Genomic DNA, 18,496 nt, shown 5'->3' with positions numbered 1-18,496 from the left:
CAAGTTGAAAAATTAAAATTTAACTATGAAATAACAAGAAAAAGAAAGAATATGTAAAATCAAAATTAAATAACCAAATAATCATAGAATAATTAAAATAAATCAACTTGGTATTTCACGTTAAAATTAAAAATCCTCTTATTTTGTTATTCCTTACAGGGTAACGGGTTAGGAGGGAATGTGTATGATTGTAGATGTACCTTGATGTAAGAATAATCCGAAACAATTGTTGAGAGCGTGTCAATTTGGATGGTCGCCTGTTGATGTTTGTAGTCTCGAATAATCCAAACGGTAAAATAAACTCGAAGCACAGAAAACAACACCCCGGAGAAATGTCACAGTCAATAATTTTTATATAGGATTAGGGAAGGTTAAATAACACAGGAAATAATAATTTATCACAAGAATTAATTAGTTTAAATTCACTCGAAAAATGTTATTTATTTAAAACGTAAAAGTTCAATTGATTTTATTTAATTTTTATCAGATGTAATTGATTTAATTTTAATTTTAATTTTAAATTTTTAATTTAGTTTCAATGATTTGAATAGAACGAAAGTTGTCGCAAGAGTGAGGCTCCTTAATATTAAAAATAAAATTATTCCCATAAAAATTTAATTATTAGGTAGGGATGAAAAGTGGTACCATAGTTGAACCAATCGGATTTAAGGGTTCTCATGGTAGTCAGCATATTCAGATTGTTTAAACATTTAATAAATAATAATTTAGAAACTTCAACGGATGTGGCGTCTCGCGTTGCAGAGGTGACTTTGTAAACTGCTTACCAAAATTTATATAAAAAAAGAAAAAAATAAATTGTTTTATAAAAATGCAAAATTTGAATTTAATTCCATGTGAAAATAAAAATAAAAAAAAGAAAAATTTTATTGTTTGTTCTGCATCTATTAAATTTATTAAATTATTATTTATTATTGATTATTAATTGGAAATATACCAAGACGTAACAATAGATTTCACATACAAAAGCTCTACAAGCGCCGCCAGTAGAGGAAAAAAGCCCTAAATTGTAATGCCCTGTGAATTTGACTGCTGGGCCAACAGAATGACAACTTGATAAATCGAAAACTCACTATGAGAAAAACCTATTCAAATATTTTGAATTATAATGGAGTAGTGCTGGCACTACAAGCATATGAAATAAACTATGATAAAAAAACGGCCAGATTTTTGGCCTCGGCCAGCTATAGAACGCTCCCCTGCACCCGTATTCACAGGGCATTACAATTTAGGGCTTTTTTCATCCACCGGTGGCGCTTGTGGAGCTTTTATATGTAAAATCTATATAAAAAAAATTTTATAAGCGCCATCAGTGGCAAAAAGAAGCCCTAAATTGTATAAAATTTGCCCTGAGAATACGGGTGCTGCTATCATGGAAGTGAATTCACCTCCATGACTGCTATTTAGTATTTAGTAATTTAGTATTATATCGTTTCAAACAGATTGAAGTATTAAACCTAGAAATCGACTACATGTATTTACCCAGCACTGGTCAGTGGTCACATACTCACATAGTCACATGTGTCCCGGCTTTTTCTAGTCTCCGTCCTGTTTATTATTTATAAGTAATATAAACACAAAATATTAATCAATCATTGAATATTGATTAATTTAAGTCAAGTATGGAAAGAAATCAACTTCAACATCCAAATACAAACGCTGATTATTACAGGAGTTTGGGGCCTTCTGATAGGCCACCAGCTCCTATAAATCGTTTACAATTTATTGCGGTTCACAAAGGTATGCATTTATTAAACCAAATTACTGAATAAAAAGTAATTATTTAGCAGCTACTTTTTTTTTAGTTAACCCATCAATATTTATTTTTTTACAGATGGAACAGCAGTCGTTGGTGGTAGCAATATGACTGATCGCTATTGGTGTGGAAGAGTTTGGTTTTTTAATGATACATCAACATTTCACCGCAACCGTGCTCATGCAACAGCAAATACAGTTTGTGATGCTGCATTTTTAGCATCAGATATATTCTTGTTAGCTGAAGATGGTGGTGGTTTACAAACTTTGAGTGTCAACAAAGACAATGAATCATGGAACACATGTTTTGTCAGTACTGCCTATGCTTGTCATCACCACGACAGTATCACTTCAATTGCTGTTTTTGAATGTAAAAATAATTTTCTCACTTGCTCAAAAGATTTAAGGTAAAACAACTTGATATTTCACAAATAAATGAATTCTGAATTTATATTTACTCTATTTTTTTAATTTCTTTTTTAGCTTAAAAGTATGGGAACAAGAAACGTTTATTCCTGTTTTTTCGTATGAGACAGCTCATACTAAAAAAATAACCAGTATTGATGTTATGCCAAATGTCCAATCAGTATTTTTATCTACCTCAATGGATCGTACTCTTACTATATGGGATACAAACAAATCGACACCAGCCCAAGGTAACATTAACGGTTTTGAATCATCATTGTTTTGATTTTTTTTTTTTGTTACAAATAATTTTTAAATTGAATTATTTTTAGATTTATATGAACACTCCTGTGGACTAACAGCTTCATCTTGGAGTCCAATCAATGAACATGAAATTGCTGTTGGCGGACTTGATGGAACAGTTATTTTGATTGATACTCGTCAACCGAAAAAAAAAATCTGCCAGGTGGATGCGTTTTCTCGTCAAGTTCACAAGCTTAAGTATCATCCGAAAAGGTAATTTAAGAAAATAACATTAAAATTTGAATTATCAGTTTTGTTTGTAAATTAATAATTAATTTTTTTAGAGAAAGTATTGTGGCTGGTTGCTGTGATGATATCCAGTTGAAAGTAATGAAATCATCAGATTATTTATCCAATATTTACATTGATGATCGTCATACTGATTTCGTTCGAAGCATTGCATGGAATGATGACGATTTGTTGAGTTGTTCTTGGGATGACACGATACTTAAGCACCACATAACAAACTTTTAAAAAATATTATTGTTTCCCGTAAAATCGACTTTTAAAAAAACCTGTCGATCAAAAGTGTAAAAACATTAATGAAAACATGGAAAAAATATCATTTTTCATTTGTCTACCAGGTTGATAATTTTAATTTATATTTGTCATTTTTTTATCAATAATTAAAAGCATACTTTTTAAAAAAATATTGTTAGCTTGATCAACATTTTGTCATTTCAAAAAAAAAAAAAATTCATCATGAATCAGGGCTCATAAATCAGTCTTTTTGAACAAACTAAGTATTGTGATCGAATTATTGCGCATGTTTTGTATCAATTAACATTTTAATTTATTGAGCCACATTTTTTAAAGACTGGAATAAACAAATTAAATTTGTATATTTTCATTTTTTTTTACAAGTAAATGTGTAACAATTTCTGGATATTTATAAAATACATTTCTCCTCTTTTTAAAGTACATTTGGAGGTAATAATCATGTTTTTTCACACTACCATCATGTTCCCAACTCCAGTTAAATTCAATCATAGTCATTAATTTTTTTTTTTTTAATTATATAAATAATAAGTTGGTAAAAAAAGTTATCAAATTATAAGAATTGATAACCAGTATAATTACGGTATCAATTTGTTAATAATACTACCTTTTTTTTCGTCATCCATCTTCGCAGGGTCAATCTTTGTTTCTCCAAACATTTTCATAATTTTTTACTATTTAAACATATTATATATATATATATTGCGAAGGTTTCTTTATAAAATAGTAAAGACACATTTTTATTATTATTATTATTATTATTATAACGGTTTTTTTATCTTCATAATTTGACAATAAAACATGATTAATAAAATGTCAATAAGACGACGCATAAAAAGTGAAAATATTTTTTAGAATTTGTTTTTACACATGGAATTGCTTATTGTTATAAATGACAACAGTCTCATTGGGCAGGAAAATTCATTAATCAACAAGACACATTACCGGATTTACAAATCCACCAATTGTCCTGATCAGGTATTTTATATACAATTTCATCATACTTTTTTTTATTATTATTATTTTAAAAAATTGATTATTAAACATATTTTTTGCCATCATGTACAACATAAAGTGATGTTTTTCATTTTATATATATATTTTTTTTTCTTTTTTTTTTTTTTTGTAAACAATTAATTATGAGTTTTTTTAAATTTATGCCCATTCCGTAAGTTGTTTCGTTCGCCGATAGTATTTTATAATAAATTTTCATTTCCATATTGTATGCAAAAGGAAATTTTTTTTTTTTTTTTTTTTTTGTCATATATACCCTTTCTTCCTTCTTTTTCTTCCGTTAAATTGAATTCAGTGTAAAATTGAATTTTCAAAAGAAAAAAAAAACGAAAGAAAAATAATTCATGACCGTTTAATGAAATTATTTCCAGTCGCTTGATGGATCATTCGTTACATCACCATACTGCCAAATGTTGCGATGATTTTTCTTTGCATCATTTTCGGCGTTTGTATAATCCTCCATCTGTTTATAAGCAAAAAAAAAAACGAATTGAATAAAGTGCCTCGATTATACGTAATGAATAATTGAAAAAAAAAAAAAAAATTAACAATAACGTACCGCTTTGTTGGCATTTCGTCTCATGTTGCTGGCATGAAGATATCCATCAGTAACAAGAGCCTTGACAGGATCCTCTTTTGTTACTGGATCAACAAGTGTTGCCGCTGGTATTCCATTAACTCTGTGTCTAACAGTTAATAATAATGTTCTTTCAGATAAATCTTCTTGTAATGCCATTATCGCTGCTTTTTGATCATCAACATCCTTGGGAAGATCAACATATGCAAATATATATTCATGTGCGTATGGTTTATCACTGATATATTCAGATGGTAATGGTGCAACTCTTGTTACATTTAATGTTTCACGATTACCATAATCAATATACAATACACTAATATTAACGCCAGAAATTTTTTCAACTTTAGCACGATACCATTGATCATCTCCGGTAAATTTAGCAGCAACTAATTCACCACGTTTTGGATTAAATGCACCAGGTAATGGTGGATTATCTTCAAGTTCTTGGCGTAATCTAGTCAATAAACTTTCAACTTGATTACGTTGATCAACATATTGAGCAAAGAAATGTAAATCTTCAGTTATTTCTGATACAACAACTTCATGAGTTTCAACTTTACGTTCAACTATTTCTTTTTCTTCATTTATTTTTTCAGTATCATGCTCAACATCAGCACGACCATGCCAAATATTAAGTTTTTTAGCCTTAGCGCGTTCTTCAGCAGCTTTGACATTTTTAAGATATTCAGCTGAATCAGTAAATGTTGATACTTCAGCAAAACCTTCCTCAACAAGACCAACATTGATATTAATATTATCAACAAATAACCATCCAATAAAACCACTGCCTTTCGATTCCATACTTTCAACTTGTATTTCTACATCTTTTTGAAATGTTTGCTCTTTCATATATGCATATGCTTCTTCACCATATTTTTCACCTTCAATAACACCACCACCTGGTTTTGGTCTTGATCTTCTTGGTGCTTTTACACCAGCCAAAAGAAAGGTAATTAAACAGTGTTCTTTTGGAAGGAATAATTTCAAACGAGAAGCACTTGTTACAAATTCAACGACAGCTTTGATACCACGTGTTCTTTTTAATGCTGACAAATGAAATTTCGCTTTTGCAGGATCATTTGATAAATCGATAATTCTTTGAGGTGGTGTGTCTTTTTTAGCGTGAAGACCATTACCAGATTTTTCAGCTTTAGCTTCAGCAGCAAGTAATTCGTTGTAATGAGTTGGACGTTGGTCATCATTTTGCTTATATCTAATAACAGTTGCAAGACCCTTTGATACCATTGCCTCGGAAATATTAACTTTTCCAACGAATATTGTACAACATATTTTTTCTGGGTACTGATCTTTAGCTGGTTGTGTATAATCCTCAATAACTTTAACCTGTTTACGAATCAATTTTTTACGTAAAAATTCACGTGCTTCATACATAAATGGTATGTCATAAAGTGGACGAAAATCTTTTGAACGTGGTGCTGCTGGATCATCACCAGCTTTTTTTGGCTTTTGTGGTGCACGAAGACTGCTCAAAAATACTTTTTTATATTCACCATCTTGTGTTTTTACCATAACTGAATCAGCACTTGTTATTTCAGTAACAATAGCATTGTATTCTTTTTGTGGTGCACTTGGTACCCAATCACGCCAAAGCCGTAAACGTTTTTCTTTAGCTGCTTTTTCAGCCATATAAAGTTTATCAACACCAGATTTAGTAAAATTCATTGTCCAATCAACACATTTTGCAAAACCCTCACCAAGAAGATGCTCAGCAATGTTTCCATTTGGATGCATTATTGTGCCAACAAAATTATTATTATTTGTTGTTTCTAAAAGAACTTCAACATCACGCTGAAGAAGACGATTTTCAACGTAAAATTGTGCTTCTTTTGCGTATGCTTCTTCCTCGTCTGACTTGAACTGAGGACAACGAATGCCAGAGAGCATAAGTGTGATATGATAAAAGTCGGGAAGAAGAAAAGCCTTGACTGTTGAACCATCACGTACATGTTCGACAATTGCTTTGACAGGTTTGCCACCATATTTGTCAACAAGTGCACGTGGATTATCAACGGTCCATTTAACATCACGAACATGTTGGCTAAGCGGGTCAGCTGACCATTTTCCTTTACCAACTGACCGTGCAATATCTTCCAGTTCCTGAAGACGCAATTGAGCTGGCGTTGGATTACGATTGTCACGTTTTACAGTAGCCAATCCTTCAGATACTAATAATTCAGCAACGTTTATTCCACTCTCTTTATCTAAACAATTTTAACTGGCTTAACTTTTTGTTTTTTTGTTATTCTATAAATAAATAAATAAATAAATAAATAAATAAATAAATAAATAAATATTACCTTTTCCTAACCAAACAGAACCATATGTTTTAGTAGCAGATGCTGTTTTTTCTTCGTTAAAAACAACCTCTTGGTTGATAAGTTTTTTACGTAAAAACTCTCTAGCCTCCCAGGCCCATGGCTCGTCATTAGAACCTTCACCGGGATTTTTTCCTCGTCTAGCGAGTTTTGGAGCAACTACATTTGACAATGAAATTGTCTTTTCTGGTGGTGGTCCACCTCTTGGTTGTCCACGAATAGTAATTGAATCACCAGACTGAATCTATAAAAATGAAGGGAAAAAAAAAATTAGATGTGTAAAAAAAAAAACGTGCTCCAAAGTTACAAACAAAATGGCAAGAAGAATGTATGTAGCTATTAAAGAGTTATTTATTTTTTAAAGATACATTAAATAAATATTAACCTAGAGTGAGATTTAAATAACATTTATTATTTGATTTTTCATGATTGGTAACAATAATTGTTTTTAATGATATAATGAAAATTCTAAATAACGGAATTAAAATAGCCATAAAAGTTTTGAGAAAAACTATTTCTTTTCATCAAAAATATAACTAATGAATTTTTCTATTCTTTATTAATTATTAAATGCAATAGTAAATTAGTTCCATATGTGCGTGATGATAGTACAAAATTACCAGCTGGTTAAACGTATTTAATGAATCGAATGAATATGTCGTAAATAAAAAATGACGCTTATCAACTCAAGCTAAATATTAGAGCATTTCAAAATTGAAAATTAAATAAATGGTATGATACAAAATAAAAATTTAGTGATAATACTAATGATAGTATAATTATAACTTAATAAAAAATAAATAACCTACCAGCTTAACGAAGCCGTGTTTATCTTCAACATGCGGTGTAATATTAGTAGCACTCATTGTGATGCTTTAGAACTTAGACTTTATTTAAAATAAAATAAAAACTCACGACGAAATAATAGTGTGTTATAAAATTATATCATAAAAATATAGGACACAATATGAGTAATAATTACTTCACTTAAATATAATTATTATTACAATATTTTATTTATTTATTTTTGTAAATTATATTGGTCTATTTTATTTTTTTAAAACAAAAAAAATTGTTTTAAATAACTACAATTGGATGTTTAATTCAGAATCAAATTGGCATTTTTATGAACCAAGTTCGGATAATGCCAGCAACCTGGAGTAAGATTTAGTCAGATTATTTGGATCATCCACGTACAACAGAATGGATATAAGCACAAGCGCATTCGACAATCGACACACGGACATTTATGAAACTTTGGTAACCGCCACGATGGTGATGTGGCAACACGCGACACTCAACCGATCGATCGTCACGCGCTCTGTGTGGACCACGCAAGTTTTTTTTTTTTTATATACTATAAGCATATATGATGAAACCGGCCAAAGAGAGGCGCGACAGCTATTTCATGTAAACCATGAACAGAGATATAATTAAGCTAATACTATACATGGTTTACATGAAAGCTGTCGCGCCTCTCTTTGGCCGGTTTCATCATATGTACAGCAATGTACAGTATGTACATGTATGTAAACTGTAAAGTAATAAAATAAATAAAATTTAAAAAAAAAAATCACGCTCACTCTTGATATAACGTCCATAAATATCAAAATATAATGAAAAAATAATAAGTTATTGAAAAGTCAACGACTTGAGACTTGTGTACTAATTCATCCTTTTTTTCATTCAACTTTTTATGTTTTTCCTATTTCATTATTAATTTTTTTAGCTAATCGTGGTTATGAATTTATTATTATTATGGGGATCTACCTGTGGGAGCAGTGTGGTGAACATTAGGAGTGGGGAATAGCATCAAACATGGCTGACCGCGCATGCGCACTGAGTCATGCGACGACCTTATCCCAGCCGTCTATTAATCTACAGACCTTGATAGACACTATATGTAATATCTTGCATTAAATTTGGTGGCAAAGCGTCAATTATTGTTCTAATGAAATGTAACAATTTCATCAAATTTGGGTTTTTTAGTCAAGGTGCTGAGGGACAATGGAGCTGTAAATTATTAAAAGCTTTTAAAATAATTACCTCAATAATGCCAGGCGTTGTTATTTAGATTATGATCAAAATTTTCAAAGCAATAAAATTGTAAATAACTGTGTCTGCAACGTTTAGCGCAAGTTGAATAGCCTCTTTGTAAAGAACTCGAACATTGTTTCAAATTATATATCTAAATTAATTTTTAATTCACTTGCAATCGAATAAACAACAATAAATACTAATTCAGTTATTGCGAATAGTAACACAAGATTAGAAACTAAACTTTGATAAAAATTTTGTTTGGCTGCCAGTAATAAGCGTTATCCAACACAGTTGGTAGCTTAACTTTAGAAATTCGAATTTTCGATATAAGAATAAAATTTTCGGGAATTATGATGTAAAATTTGGCAATTAATTTATACCTGTGAAGAGATCACCTTTATTTCTGCATGCATGTACAATATTTTTTTGAAATCAAAATAGTTTCAAACTTACTTATATACAGGTTGAAATTTAATTGATTAATTTCACGAGATTTCATTTTTTTTCTATCAATTTCTTACCGACCCGGAAAAAAACTTTGATTTCTGATTGAAGGACAACTTATTTCGCTATAATTTAAATGATTAGTGAATAAAAAAAAAAAAAAAAAGAAAATTACAACAGGAAATTATTTATCGAGTAAAATGAAAATTCATTATTACATAAGTATTACACGTTTGTTGTCCAGATAATACAGCAAATTAAAATGCAGCTGTTAACCGTTTTGGTTTTTTTGTTATATACCGGTGTTATTAGGTATAGAATATTCAGTTTAATAATCATCAAAGTTTTTTTTAAATTTAATCCATATTATTTGACTGATAATCTTGAGCGGAATCGTAATTGTAAGAATGCTCGAAACGTCCTTCAGGAATTCTGTATTTTTCTTCAACTTCATCCTCATATTTCACTTGAGCTAAAGACGGCGATGTCGCTAAATAATCATTGGCATACTCAGGATAATCTAAAGAAGCGAAAGAAGAAAATAATAAAATAAATTTTTTATTTTTATAAAATAAAGATAGTTTAATTTTAGTATTGCAAGGGCATGCTTACCATCCATGGGCTCTTCTTTAATACGAATTTCTTTAGTATCTTCATCAATGACTCGTTCACTACGTTCCTTTCGATCTCTACGATCACGTTCGCGATCCCGTTTATCACGTTTACGCTCAGAACGATCACGATCATTACGTTCATTTGACCTCGAACGTCTACGTTTACGATCTCTGTCTCTTTCATTACGGTCATTCCTATCACGATCACGTCTGTCTCGACTACGTTCTTCTCTTTGTATTTCTTCAATTTCTGGATCAACAACACGTTCACGACTACGTCGACGTTTACGATCGCGAGATCTAGTACGCGATCTTCGTTTTCTATCACGTGATCTTCTGCGTTCTCTATCACCACGATCACGCTCCCTGAAAAAAAAAATATATATATTTAAGTATATCAGTTATAAATAAAAATTTTATTATTAAAAAAAAAAAAAATACTAACCTATCTCTTTCTGATCCACGTCCTGATGCTTCACGTTCGCGCTCTAATCGATATCTTTCGCGTTCACGTTCGTTATCTTCTCTTCCAGAATGTTTAATATTAACGTCTGGACCACCTCGTCGAGTACCACCAAGTCCGCCACCAAGCCTACGTGGCAGCCATCCTTTAACTGTTCTTGCACGTTCCACATCCACCAATACTCGGCGACCATCTATTTTCTTACCATCGGCATGCTTATATGCAGCTAAAATTACCAATGGAAATTTTGTAGTTTCCATACACATTTTCATTTTTAAATTATTTTTCTTTCATATAATTTATTAAGATTATTGAAAAAAGAAAAAAAAAAATTTAAAAAACATCAACAGTTCATTTATTGAGCGCTGAAATGTTTAATAAGTGATAAAAATAATAATAATAATAATGATAATAATAATAAATAAATTCAAAAAATAAAAATAAAACATCTTAACCTGATGACAATATTTTTTTATCATTAGTGTAGTATTCAACACTTTTCAGTCATCTTACCCCATGACTATTAGAAAAGCCTATTATTTTTTAAATAAATATTTGATAATTTCAAATACTTTACCAAATCAAATCAAAACTATCTCATCAATTTGTAGACAATGAAATCAACCATGGTGATGTACTTGATTGAAAGACAGTTGAAGAATTTAAATAATAACATTTTTTTATACATATCAGATACAAAAAAATACCTACCGCGGCTACTTACGTACGGAAGTAACACACAAATTAATTGCTTTTTTATTTATCTTTAAAAAATTTATTTGCAAATAGTGGATATGAGTCGCGACGATAGACTGATGCTATTCCCAATTCTTCATACGATTGTGCAATCTCCAAAGAGGCATTTACCTGGTGCGCTTTTTTTTAATTTCTTTTTTTTTTTAAACTTACAAACCATACCGTGCGCAATTTCGAGTGAGTTAATAAAAAATTGATTTTATTGCTATTTTTTTACAAAGATGCTTATTTAAACAATAAGTAATAGATCATGCTCTCAGTAAATCATTTTTACGTTTTATACATTCATCCTTATTATTATATTTTGTCACGTCACGATGTTATTAAATTTGATAATAAATAATCAATATTCTACATTGAAATTTATATTTTATTATTCAAATGAAAAAATTTAATATAACATAAAATTTGATAATGAAGAATTTAAATAATATATACAAATTAATAATTATATGACATTATATCTTTTAACTAAATTCCAGTGTAGAATAAAAATTGAATTATTGTCAAGATATTATCAAAAAAGTAGTAGTATTATTTAGACGTTAAACGACCGTATCGCGATAAAAAACAAATTAAAATTTTCATTCAAACTTAATAAAGTTGTAAAAAAAAAAAAAAAAAAATTACTTTTATATTAACAAAAGGGTTTTAAGGTAATAGACTCTAACAAACGTTTTTGTTGTATGTTGGATCTTACCACACATACAAACCTATCATATTCAGGCAGGTTCAGGGATATTGCATGGAATAGTGAACGGCACTAGTTGCCGGCAGCGGCCACCACGCTGTACCAAAAACAAGATAAAAACTGTATTAATGAAGACAGTAAGATACTTTGCCTTTTTTATTTTATTTTTGTTTGCAAGATGTTATTTAAGAGATTTAACCAGTTACCATTTTGTCATATTGAAATTTGGTATGACCGCATGGTGGATATATCCCTCGTACCTTTTAATTGTTCATCTTGTGATTAATCAATGATTTATCTAGTCTTATCAACCCATTCCCAAACCCTACGATAATCTAACAGAAAGATGTGCCAGACCCTTTTTTTTTGTCCCTTGTATAATAATAATTACTGTCATTTAAAAAAAAATATTTAGATTTTTTTAGTAGTATCTTGTATGGTGTACTTACAATGCATGTCCCTTTCGTGTTCATACTCAATGAACGCGTACCCCCTTGGTTTACCATTGATTGTGTTATGACTCACGACAATCTAAAATTATGATGGAAAAATTATCAATTGATCTTGAAAATGTTGAAATATGTTTTAGAATAATAGTATACCTTTTTCACAGGACCATAGACTTCAAATTCTCTTCTAAGTTTTGATTCTGATGTGTCATAATTCTGTAATGATTTTGATTGGGTTTTTTTAATTAAAATTTTTGAATAATAATTTTAGAATTACTTACAATTCGTGCTACAAATAGGGTTTTAAATGGATCCGCAGTGACATTTGGTATACCAGCTGGATCCCATACAGCGATTTCCTGTTCAAGTTTGTATGCAACTTGTTCGGCACGTTCACGACGACGACGTTCAAGTCGCTCTTCACGGGTTTCAACACGCACTGGTGGAGGAGTGTCTTTTGGATTCTGATAATTTTTAATTAATAAAATATATATTTAAATAATATATAAGACAAAATTATTGCAAGATTTTTATAATTTAAAATCAAGGATGAGAATTGATTTTTATCATAATTATTGTGGTTTTGGAGGTTATGTTTATACGTTCAAAAATGCAAATAAACTTGAATAAGAAAAAATAATTGATTTACCTCAAAATATTTCAAAAAATTTCCAACTCCAATATAACCACCATTCTTTTTCTCATGGGGTAGTTTGCTTACGGGTGGTAGATAAGGTATTGGATCTCTTGGAGCAAATAATGCCAGCAAATTTGGTGGCAAAAACTGCGTCATTGTTATCAAACTTTATTTATTTTCCTAACTAAGTGACGATTTCCAAATTCACAATTAAATCAATAGTTAGTTACAAGAATATCACATATTTTAATACTCAATTTTTTTTCAAATAATTTTTTTTTTTTTATCCTAATTAAAACAAATTGGTATAACACTATAGCATTTGACAAATATACATATGTATACATACAAAATGGGTGACGACTATGTAAAGGTTTAGAGCAGTTTAGAGTAGGGATGTGCGATATTTCATATCAGCAATATCGATATTATCGGAAATCGCGATATCGAACCGATATTTTGAAGAAGTAGTGAGGAGAAGTAGTATGAATATCGGATATTCGAGATAACATCGAGGTCAATTAATTTTATCGACTGTAATAAAATAAAAAATTTCAAAAGTCGCCTATAGGTGCATTCCTTTCAATTCCTTTCAAGAAGACTAATATAGTCTCTAGTCTTCTTGATTCCTTTAATAAAAATTTTTTTTTCGCTCTGTAATTTCGCCCTGTAATACCGACTAAAATTTTATAGGAAAAAGCTGTTTGTTGTAGTGGCAGTATTGGCACATGACATTATTTTTTTTTGGCTTTTAATTATTACAAAAACCACTGCACCCCACTGAAATATAATAAAACTGGAAGGTGAACTCCTATGCCTAGCCAATACACGGAGTGTCGCTAGAAATAGCAATATATTGGATGGCTTTCCCTCTCACTCACGCATGCGCACATTAAATCTTGTACAGTCAACGTCAAAACAAACTAGTACTACACGATATAAAAGTTACATTATATTTCAGTACAGTCTCAACCAACTTTAGTTGACGTGACTGTACCGACAAGGACAAAAGCCCATCCATTGAATCTCTCTCTCGGCGACGCTAAGTTCGGCTTCCAGTTTTATTATATTTCAGTGCTGCACCCGTATTCAGAGGATGTTCTCATTAGGGCGTTTTTTTTCCGATGGTGGCGCTTGTGATGCTTTTTTATGTAAAATCTATATAAAAAGTTCACAAGCGCCGCCATCGGAAAAAAAGCCCTAATGAGAACATCCTCTGAATACGGCACCCGTATTCTCAGGGCAAATTTTATACAATTTAGGGCTTCTTTTTGCCACTGATGGCGCTTATAAAATTTTTTTTATATAGATTTTACATATAAAAGCTCCACAAGCGCCACCGGTGGATGAAACAAGCCCTAAATTGTAATGCCCTGTGAATACGGGTGCGGGTGCTGAAATATAATAAAACTGGAAGGTGAACTCCTATGCTTAGCCAATGCACGGAGTGTCGCTAGAGATAGCAATATATTGGATGGCTTTCCCTCTCACTCACGCATGCGCACATTAAATCTTGTACAGTCAACGTCAAAACAAACTAGTACTACACGATATAAAAGTTACATTATATTTCAGTACAGTCTCAACCAACTTTAGTTGACGTGACTGTACCGACAAGGACAAAAGCCCATCCATTGAATCTCTCTCTCGGCGACGCTAAGTTCGGCTTCCAGTTTCATTATATTTCTAGGTGCTTTCTTTTGGGTGTTTATTTATTTTCACTTCAATGCGCATGATCATGCACATGCGTATGTCATGCAAAATTGAGAAGAGAGCAGTGGCGTCGAAACAAATAATTCTTAAAAAATAAGAATTAAAACATGGCTGATCCAGCTCCTTATGTCCTACGCTGTTGCAATCTGACTTTTTGCTGACTGCGCATTTAACTGCGCATGTGCGAAAATAAACAGGAAAAAAAATAAACACCCAAAAGAAAGCACCTACTCGGCAGTCCAATTCACAGGGCATTACAATTTAGGGCTTTTTTCCTCTACTGGTGGCGCTTGTAGAGCTTTTGTATGTGAAATCTCATGGAGGTGAATAAGGAGGGTAATCTCTCGAAATTTACTGAAGCTCACAGAATGGAGCAAGTCAGTACGTTTTTCTGCCGGTGATGACGCTTTTGCTACAACAGTTCTATGGTCACATGTTATTTTTGTTTATATTTTTTCATGATAATGTGACAAGTCAAAAGATAATTATTTATTAATTGTTATTAATTAATGTGACGATTTAAACTATGATCATAATATAATAAATTGATAAAACTATCAATAAGTCTGCATTTAAAAGTAAGTTAGTTCTTATTTTTTTTATAATAAGATATAAGTATAGATATGTCAATCCTTTTGTTTATGTAGCTATAATGTTAAAAATATTCGAATATTATTAATTACAGTTATAACTAATATTTAAAATTATTTTATTATCACTGGTGTTCTTTTTTAGCACGAAAATGGTACAAAATGTATTGTTTTCGAATGTCAAACATTAAAGGCAAATAAAAATGGTATTTCTATTTTTTCTGTACCAAAGGTACTATTTTAATGAAATATATATTTATATACCTACATATATATATTATTTTTCATACTAATTTGTATTTTCTTAACAATTTAAGGATCCTAAACTTTTTGATGCTTGGAAATCAAATTCCCAAAAGCTAAGGAATAAATTCCTGAGTGTATCAAGTTTTTGTGTAAAACATTTTCATCCAAGTGATATAATATCACAGTTTACTCAAAATTACCTTCAGAAACGTGGATATATCCCAGTAAAAACGATTGAAACCATGGCTGTCCCTATATCTTCAGACGTCTGTTCATCTTCAGATAATACAATATTCAAGGGTGATAACGAGGCAATAAAAGCGAATGATGAAGTACCAAATGAATCTATCGTTGATGCATCAATTAATCCTTATGTTTATGTATCAATTAAACCTGGTGTTAATGTACCAGATGAGCATGAATTTTATGTACCAATGCAATGTAATGTTCATGAACAAAATGACTCTGATGTTCATGTACCAGATGAGTACGAATTATATGTACCAATGCAATGTAATGTTCATGTACCAACTAAATCATCATTACATATGATACATGCGTCAACTCAGACTGTAGACCATAATGATTCATTCGAACTAAATAAAAAAAAATTGAATGTAAACACCGGTAATTTTAATTTTTTAATGATCATATACTTTGATGTGTCACATTGTCATGTATTATGAGATTGCCAAAAATGTAAACAAAAATACCATGTGACCATAGTAAAAGCGCCACCATCGGCAAAAAAAGGTACTGACTTGCTCCATTCCGTGAGCTTCACCAACAGCCTATGCTTTAACATAGGAGATTACCCTCCTTATACACCTCCATGGTGAAATCTATATAAAAAAATTTGACAAGCGCCATTACCGGCAAAAAAAAGCCCTAAATTGTAAAAAATTTGCTCTGTGAATTGGACTGCGGAGAACGTCGGAAGTTCACTCACACTATTATATCCAATTGTTAAATTTATTTGTATTGGTGCAAACAAAATTTTTTACATCAAATGTAGTAGTGTGAGTGAGCTTCCGACGTTCCGAGTGTCACATGCGCGCGTCGTTTTGGTAGGCACACGACAAGGAAGACGACAGAGTCTGCACCGTTGCCCATGGAGGAAATCCACTTATTGTAGAGATAGGACGTTACCAATATAGGAGTATTACATATATGCAATAAATAGAAAAATGACTTGTTGTAATTGCTTGTTATTGTTTGTTATTGTTACATAGGTCGTATGTATTATCGTAAACTAAAAAGTCTGGGATATGACATAAAGGATTTTACATATATTTGATACTACTATATTGCACATCGCCTATGCTTCCCCATAAGTGGGCTGTTTGGATTTATTACGGTGCCGACAATCTCTCTGTCGCAGTCATACTCCTCGACAAAAATTTTTTGCGCATGTCCAAATAATCCGTTCGGTTCACACGTATACACAATGAATTTTTCCGAGCTCCCACTCGAATAGGTGCTTTCTTTTGGGTGTTTATTTTTTTTCACTTGAATGCGCATGATCATGCACATGCGTATGTCATGCAAAATTGAGGAGAGAGCAGTGGCGTCGAAACAAATAATTCTTAAAAAATAAGAATTAAAACATGGCTGATCCAGCTCCTTATGTCCTACGCTGTTGCAATCTGACTTTTTGCCGACTGCGCATTCAACTGCGCATGCGCGAAAATAAACAGGAAAAAAAATAAACACCCAAAAGAAAGCACCTAATAATAATTTGGACATGCGCAAAAGATTTTTGTCGAGCAGTATGACTGCGACAGAGAGAGATTGTCTGCACCGTAATGAATCCGAACAAAATCATACCCTATGCGCAATATAGTAGTATTAAATATATGGGATTTTATCACTTTTGTCATTGTTTCTGTTTCTAGTTTTTAGTCAGTATCTTGCAGCAAGTGTTGGGTAGGTAAGATACCTTGGTATCTTACATCATTGGTTTCATATATCGAGGTATCTTACACTGCGTTCCCAACGCTTCCTATGATTTTTTAGTAGAACCTTCATGCCACAATTTATTTTTTTCTTCAATAAATACATGTAATTTATTTATTAAATAAATAAAAATCCCAAGAACAAGCAGTAGCTAAGAAAAATATGGAGCTAAGGAATTACAGTTGCTAAAAAAATTATATTTTAAGCAACATTCTTTTCTTAAAACATAATTCTTTGGCAACATTATTTTCTTAGCTACATCTTTTCCTTAGCTACTGCTTTTCCTTGAACATTTTTATTTTATAAAATTAAAATTACATGTATATTCTTTATTTAATGAATAACATAATTGTTTGGCAACATTAATTTTCGAGCTACATCTTTTCTTATCTACTGCTTCTCCTTGATATCTTATATATTTATTTAACAAATAAAATACATGTAACAACATATATCGAGCACTGAAATATAATAAAACTGGAAGGTGAACTCCTATGTTTAGCCAATGCACGAAGGTAGGTGTTTTCTTTTGGGTGTTTAATTTTTTTCCTGTTTATTTTTACGCATGCGCATTTAAATGCGCAGTTGGCAAAAGGTCAGATTGCAACAGCGTAGGACATAAGGAGCTGGATCAGCCATGTTTTAATTGTTATTTTTTAAGAATTATTTGTTTCGACGCCACTGCTCTCTTCTCAATTTTGCATGACATACGCATGTGCACGATCATGCGCATTAAAGTGAAAAAAAATAAATACACAAAAGAAAGCACCTTGTACTACACGGTATAAAAGTTACATTATATTTCAGCACCCGTATTTACGGGGCAAAATCGTTCTCATTAGGGCTTTTTTTTCCGCTGCTGGCGCTTTACAAAATAAATGAACGAACGATCATAATTATAAGATGAGTTTATATAAAATAGTTCATTATAATATTATAATCAATAGCATTAACAAAAAAATTTAGTAACATGTGTGCCAAAAAAAGC

The 18,496-nt window shown here is 31.2% G+C and overlaps 3 protein-coding genes across 3 annotated transcripts; 1 reads left to right on the top strand and 2 right to left on the bottom strand.

Annotated features, from left to right (window-relative positions):
- Nucleotides 1-1,506: 1,506 nt before the first annotated feature.
- On the top strand, nucleotides 1,507-3,364 carry LOC122849086 (methylosome protein 50-like). Its single transcript, XM_044147661.1, has 5 exons — nucleotides 1,507-1,758; nucleotides 1,853-2,180; nucleotides 2,257-2,429; nucleotides 2,511-2,694; nucleotides 2,766-3,364. The coding sequence occupies exons 1-5, from the start codon at nucleotides 1,641-1,643 to the stop codon at nucleotides 2,953-2,955; spliced, it is 993 nt and encodes a 330-aa protein (XP_044003596.1). The 5' UTR covers nucleotides 1,507-1,640; the 3' UTR covers nucleotides 2,956-3,364.
- Nucleotides 3,365-4,206: 842 nt separating this feature from the next.
- LOC122848839 (staphylococcal nuclease domain-containing protein 1) lies at nucleotides 4,207-8,243 on the bottom strand. The gene is made up of 4 exons (XM_044147216.1): nucleotides 7,719-8,243; nucleotides 6,892-7,153; nucleotides 4,553-6,795; nucleotides 4,207-4,456 (listed from the first exon to the last, which is right to left on the bottom strand). Exons 1-4 carry the CDS (start codon nucleotides 7,773-7,775, stop codon nucleotides 4,355-4,357), a joined length of 2,664 nt encoding a protein of 887 aa, XP_044003151.1. The 5' UTR covers nucleotides 7,776-8,243; the 3' UTR covers nucleotides 4,207-4,354.
- Nucleotides 8,244-9,318: 1,075 nt separating this feature from the next.
- On the bottom strand, nucleotides 9,319-13,394 carry LOC122849061 (U1 small nuclear ribonucleoprotein 70 kDa). Its single transcript, XM_044147596.1, has 7 exons — nucleotides 13,016-13,394; nucleotides 12,648-12,830; nucleotides 12,520-12,582; nucleotides 12,367-12,448; nucleotides 10,453-10,696; nucleotides 10,006-10,373; nucleotides 9,319-9,913 (listed from the first exon to the last, which is right to left on the bottom strand). The coding sequence occupies exons 1-7, from the start codon at nucleotides 13,157-13,159 to the stop codon at nucleotides 9,750-9,752; spliced, it is 1,248 nt and encodes a 415-aa protein (XP_044003531.1). The 5' UTR covers nucleotides 13,160-13,394; the 3' UTR covers nucleotides 9,319-9,749.
- Between the last annotated feature and the right edge of the window lie 5,102 nt (nucleotides 13,395-18,496).

Source organism: Aphidius gifuensis, linkage group LG1 (assembly GCF_014905175.1).
Source record: "Aphidius gifuensis isolate YNYX2018 linkage group LG1, ASM1490517v1, whole genome shotgun sequence".
In the NCBI taxonomy this organism is placed as follows: Eukaryota; Metazoa; Arthropoda; class Insecta; order Hymenoptera; family Braconidae; genus Aphidius; species Aphidius gifuensis.
The sequence above is the reverse complement of the archived record's forward strand: the minus strand, read 5'-3'. Positions and strand labels throughout refer to the sequence as shown.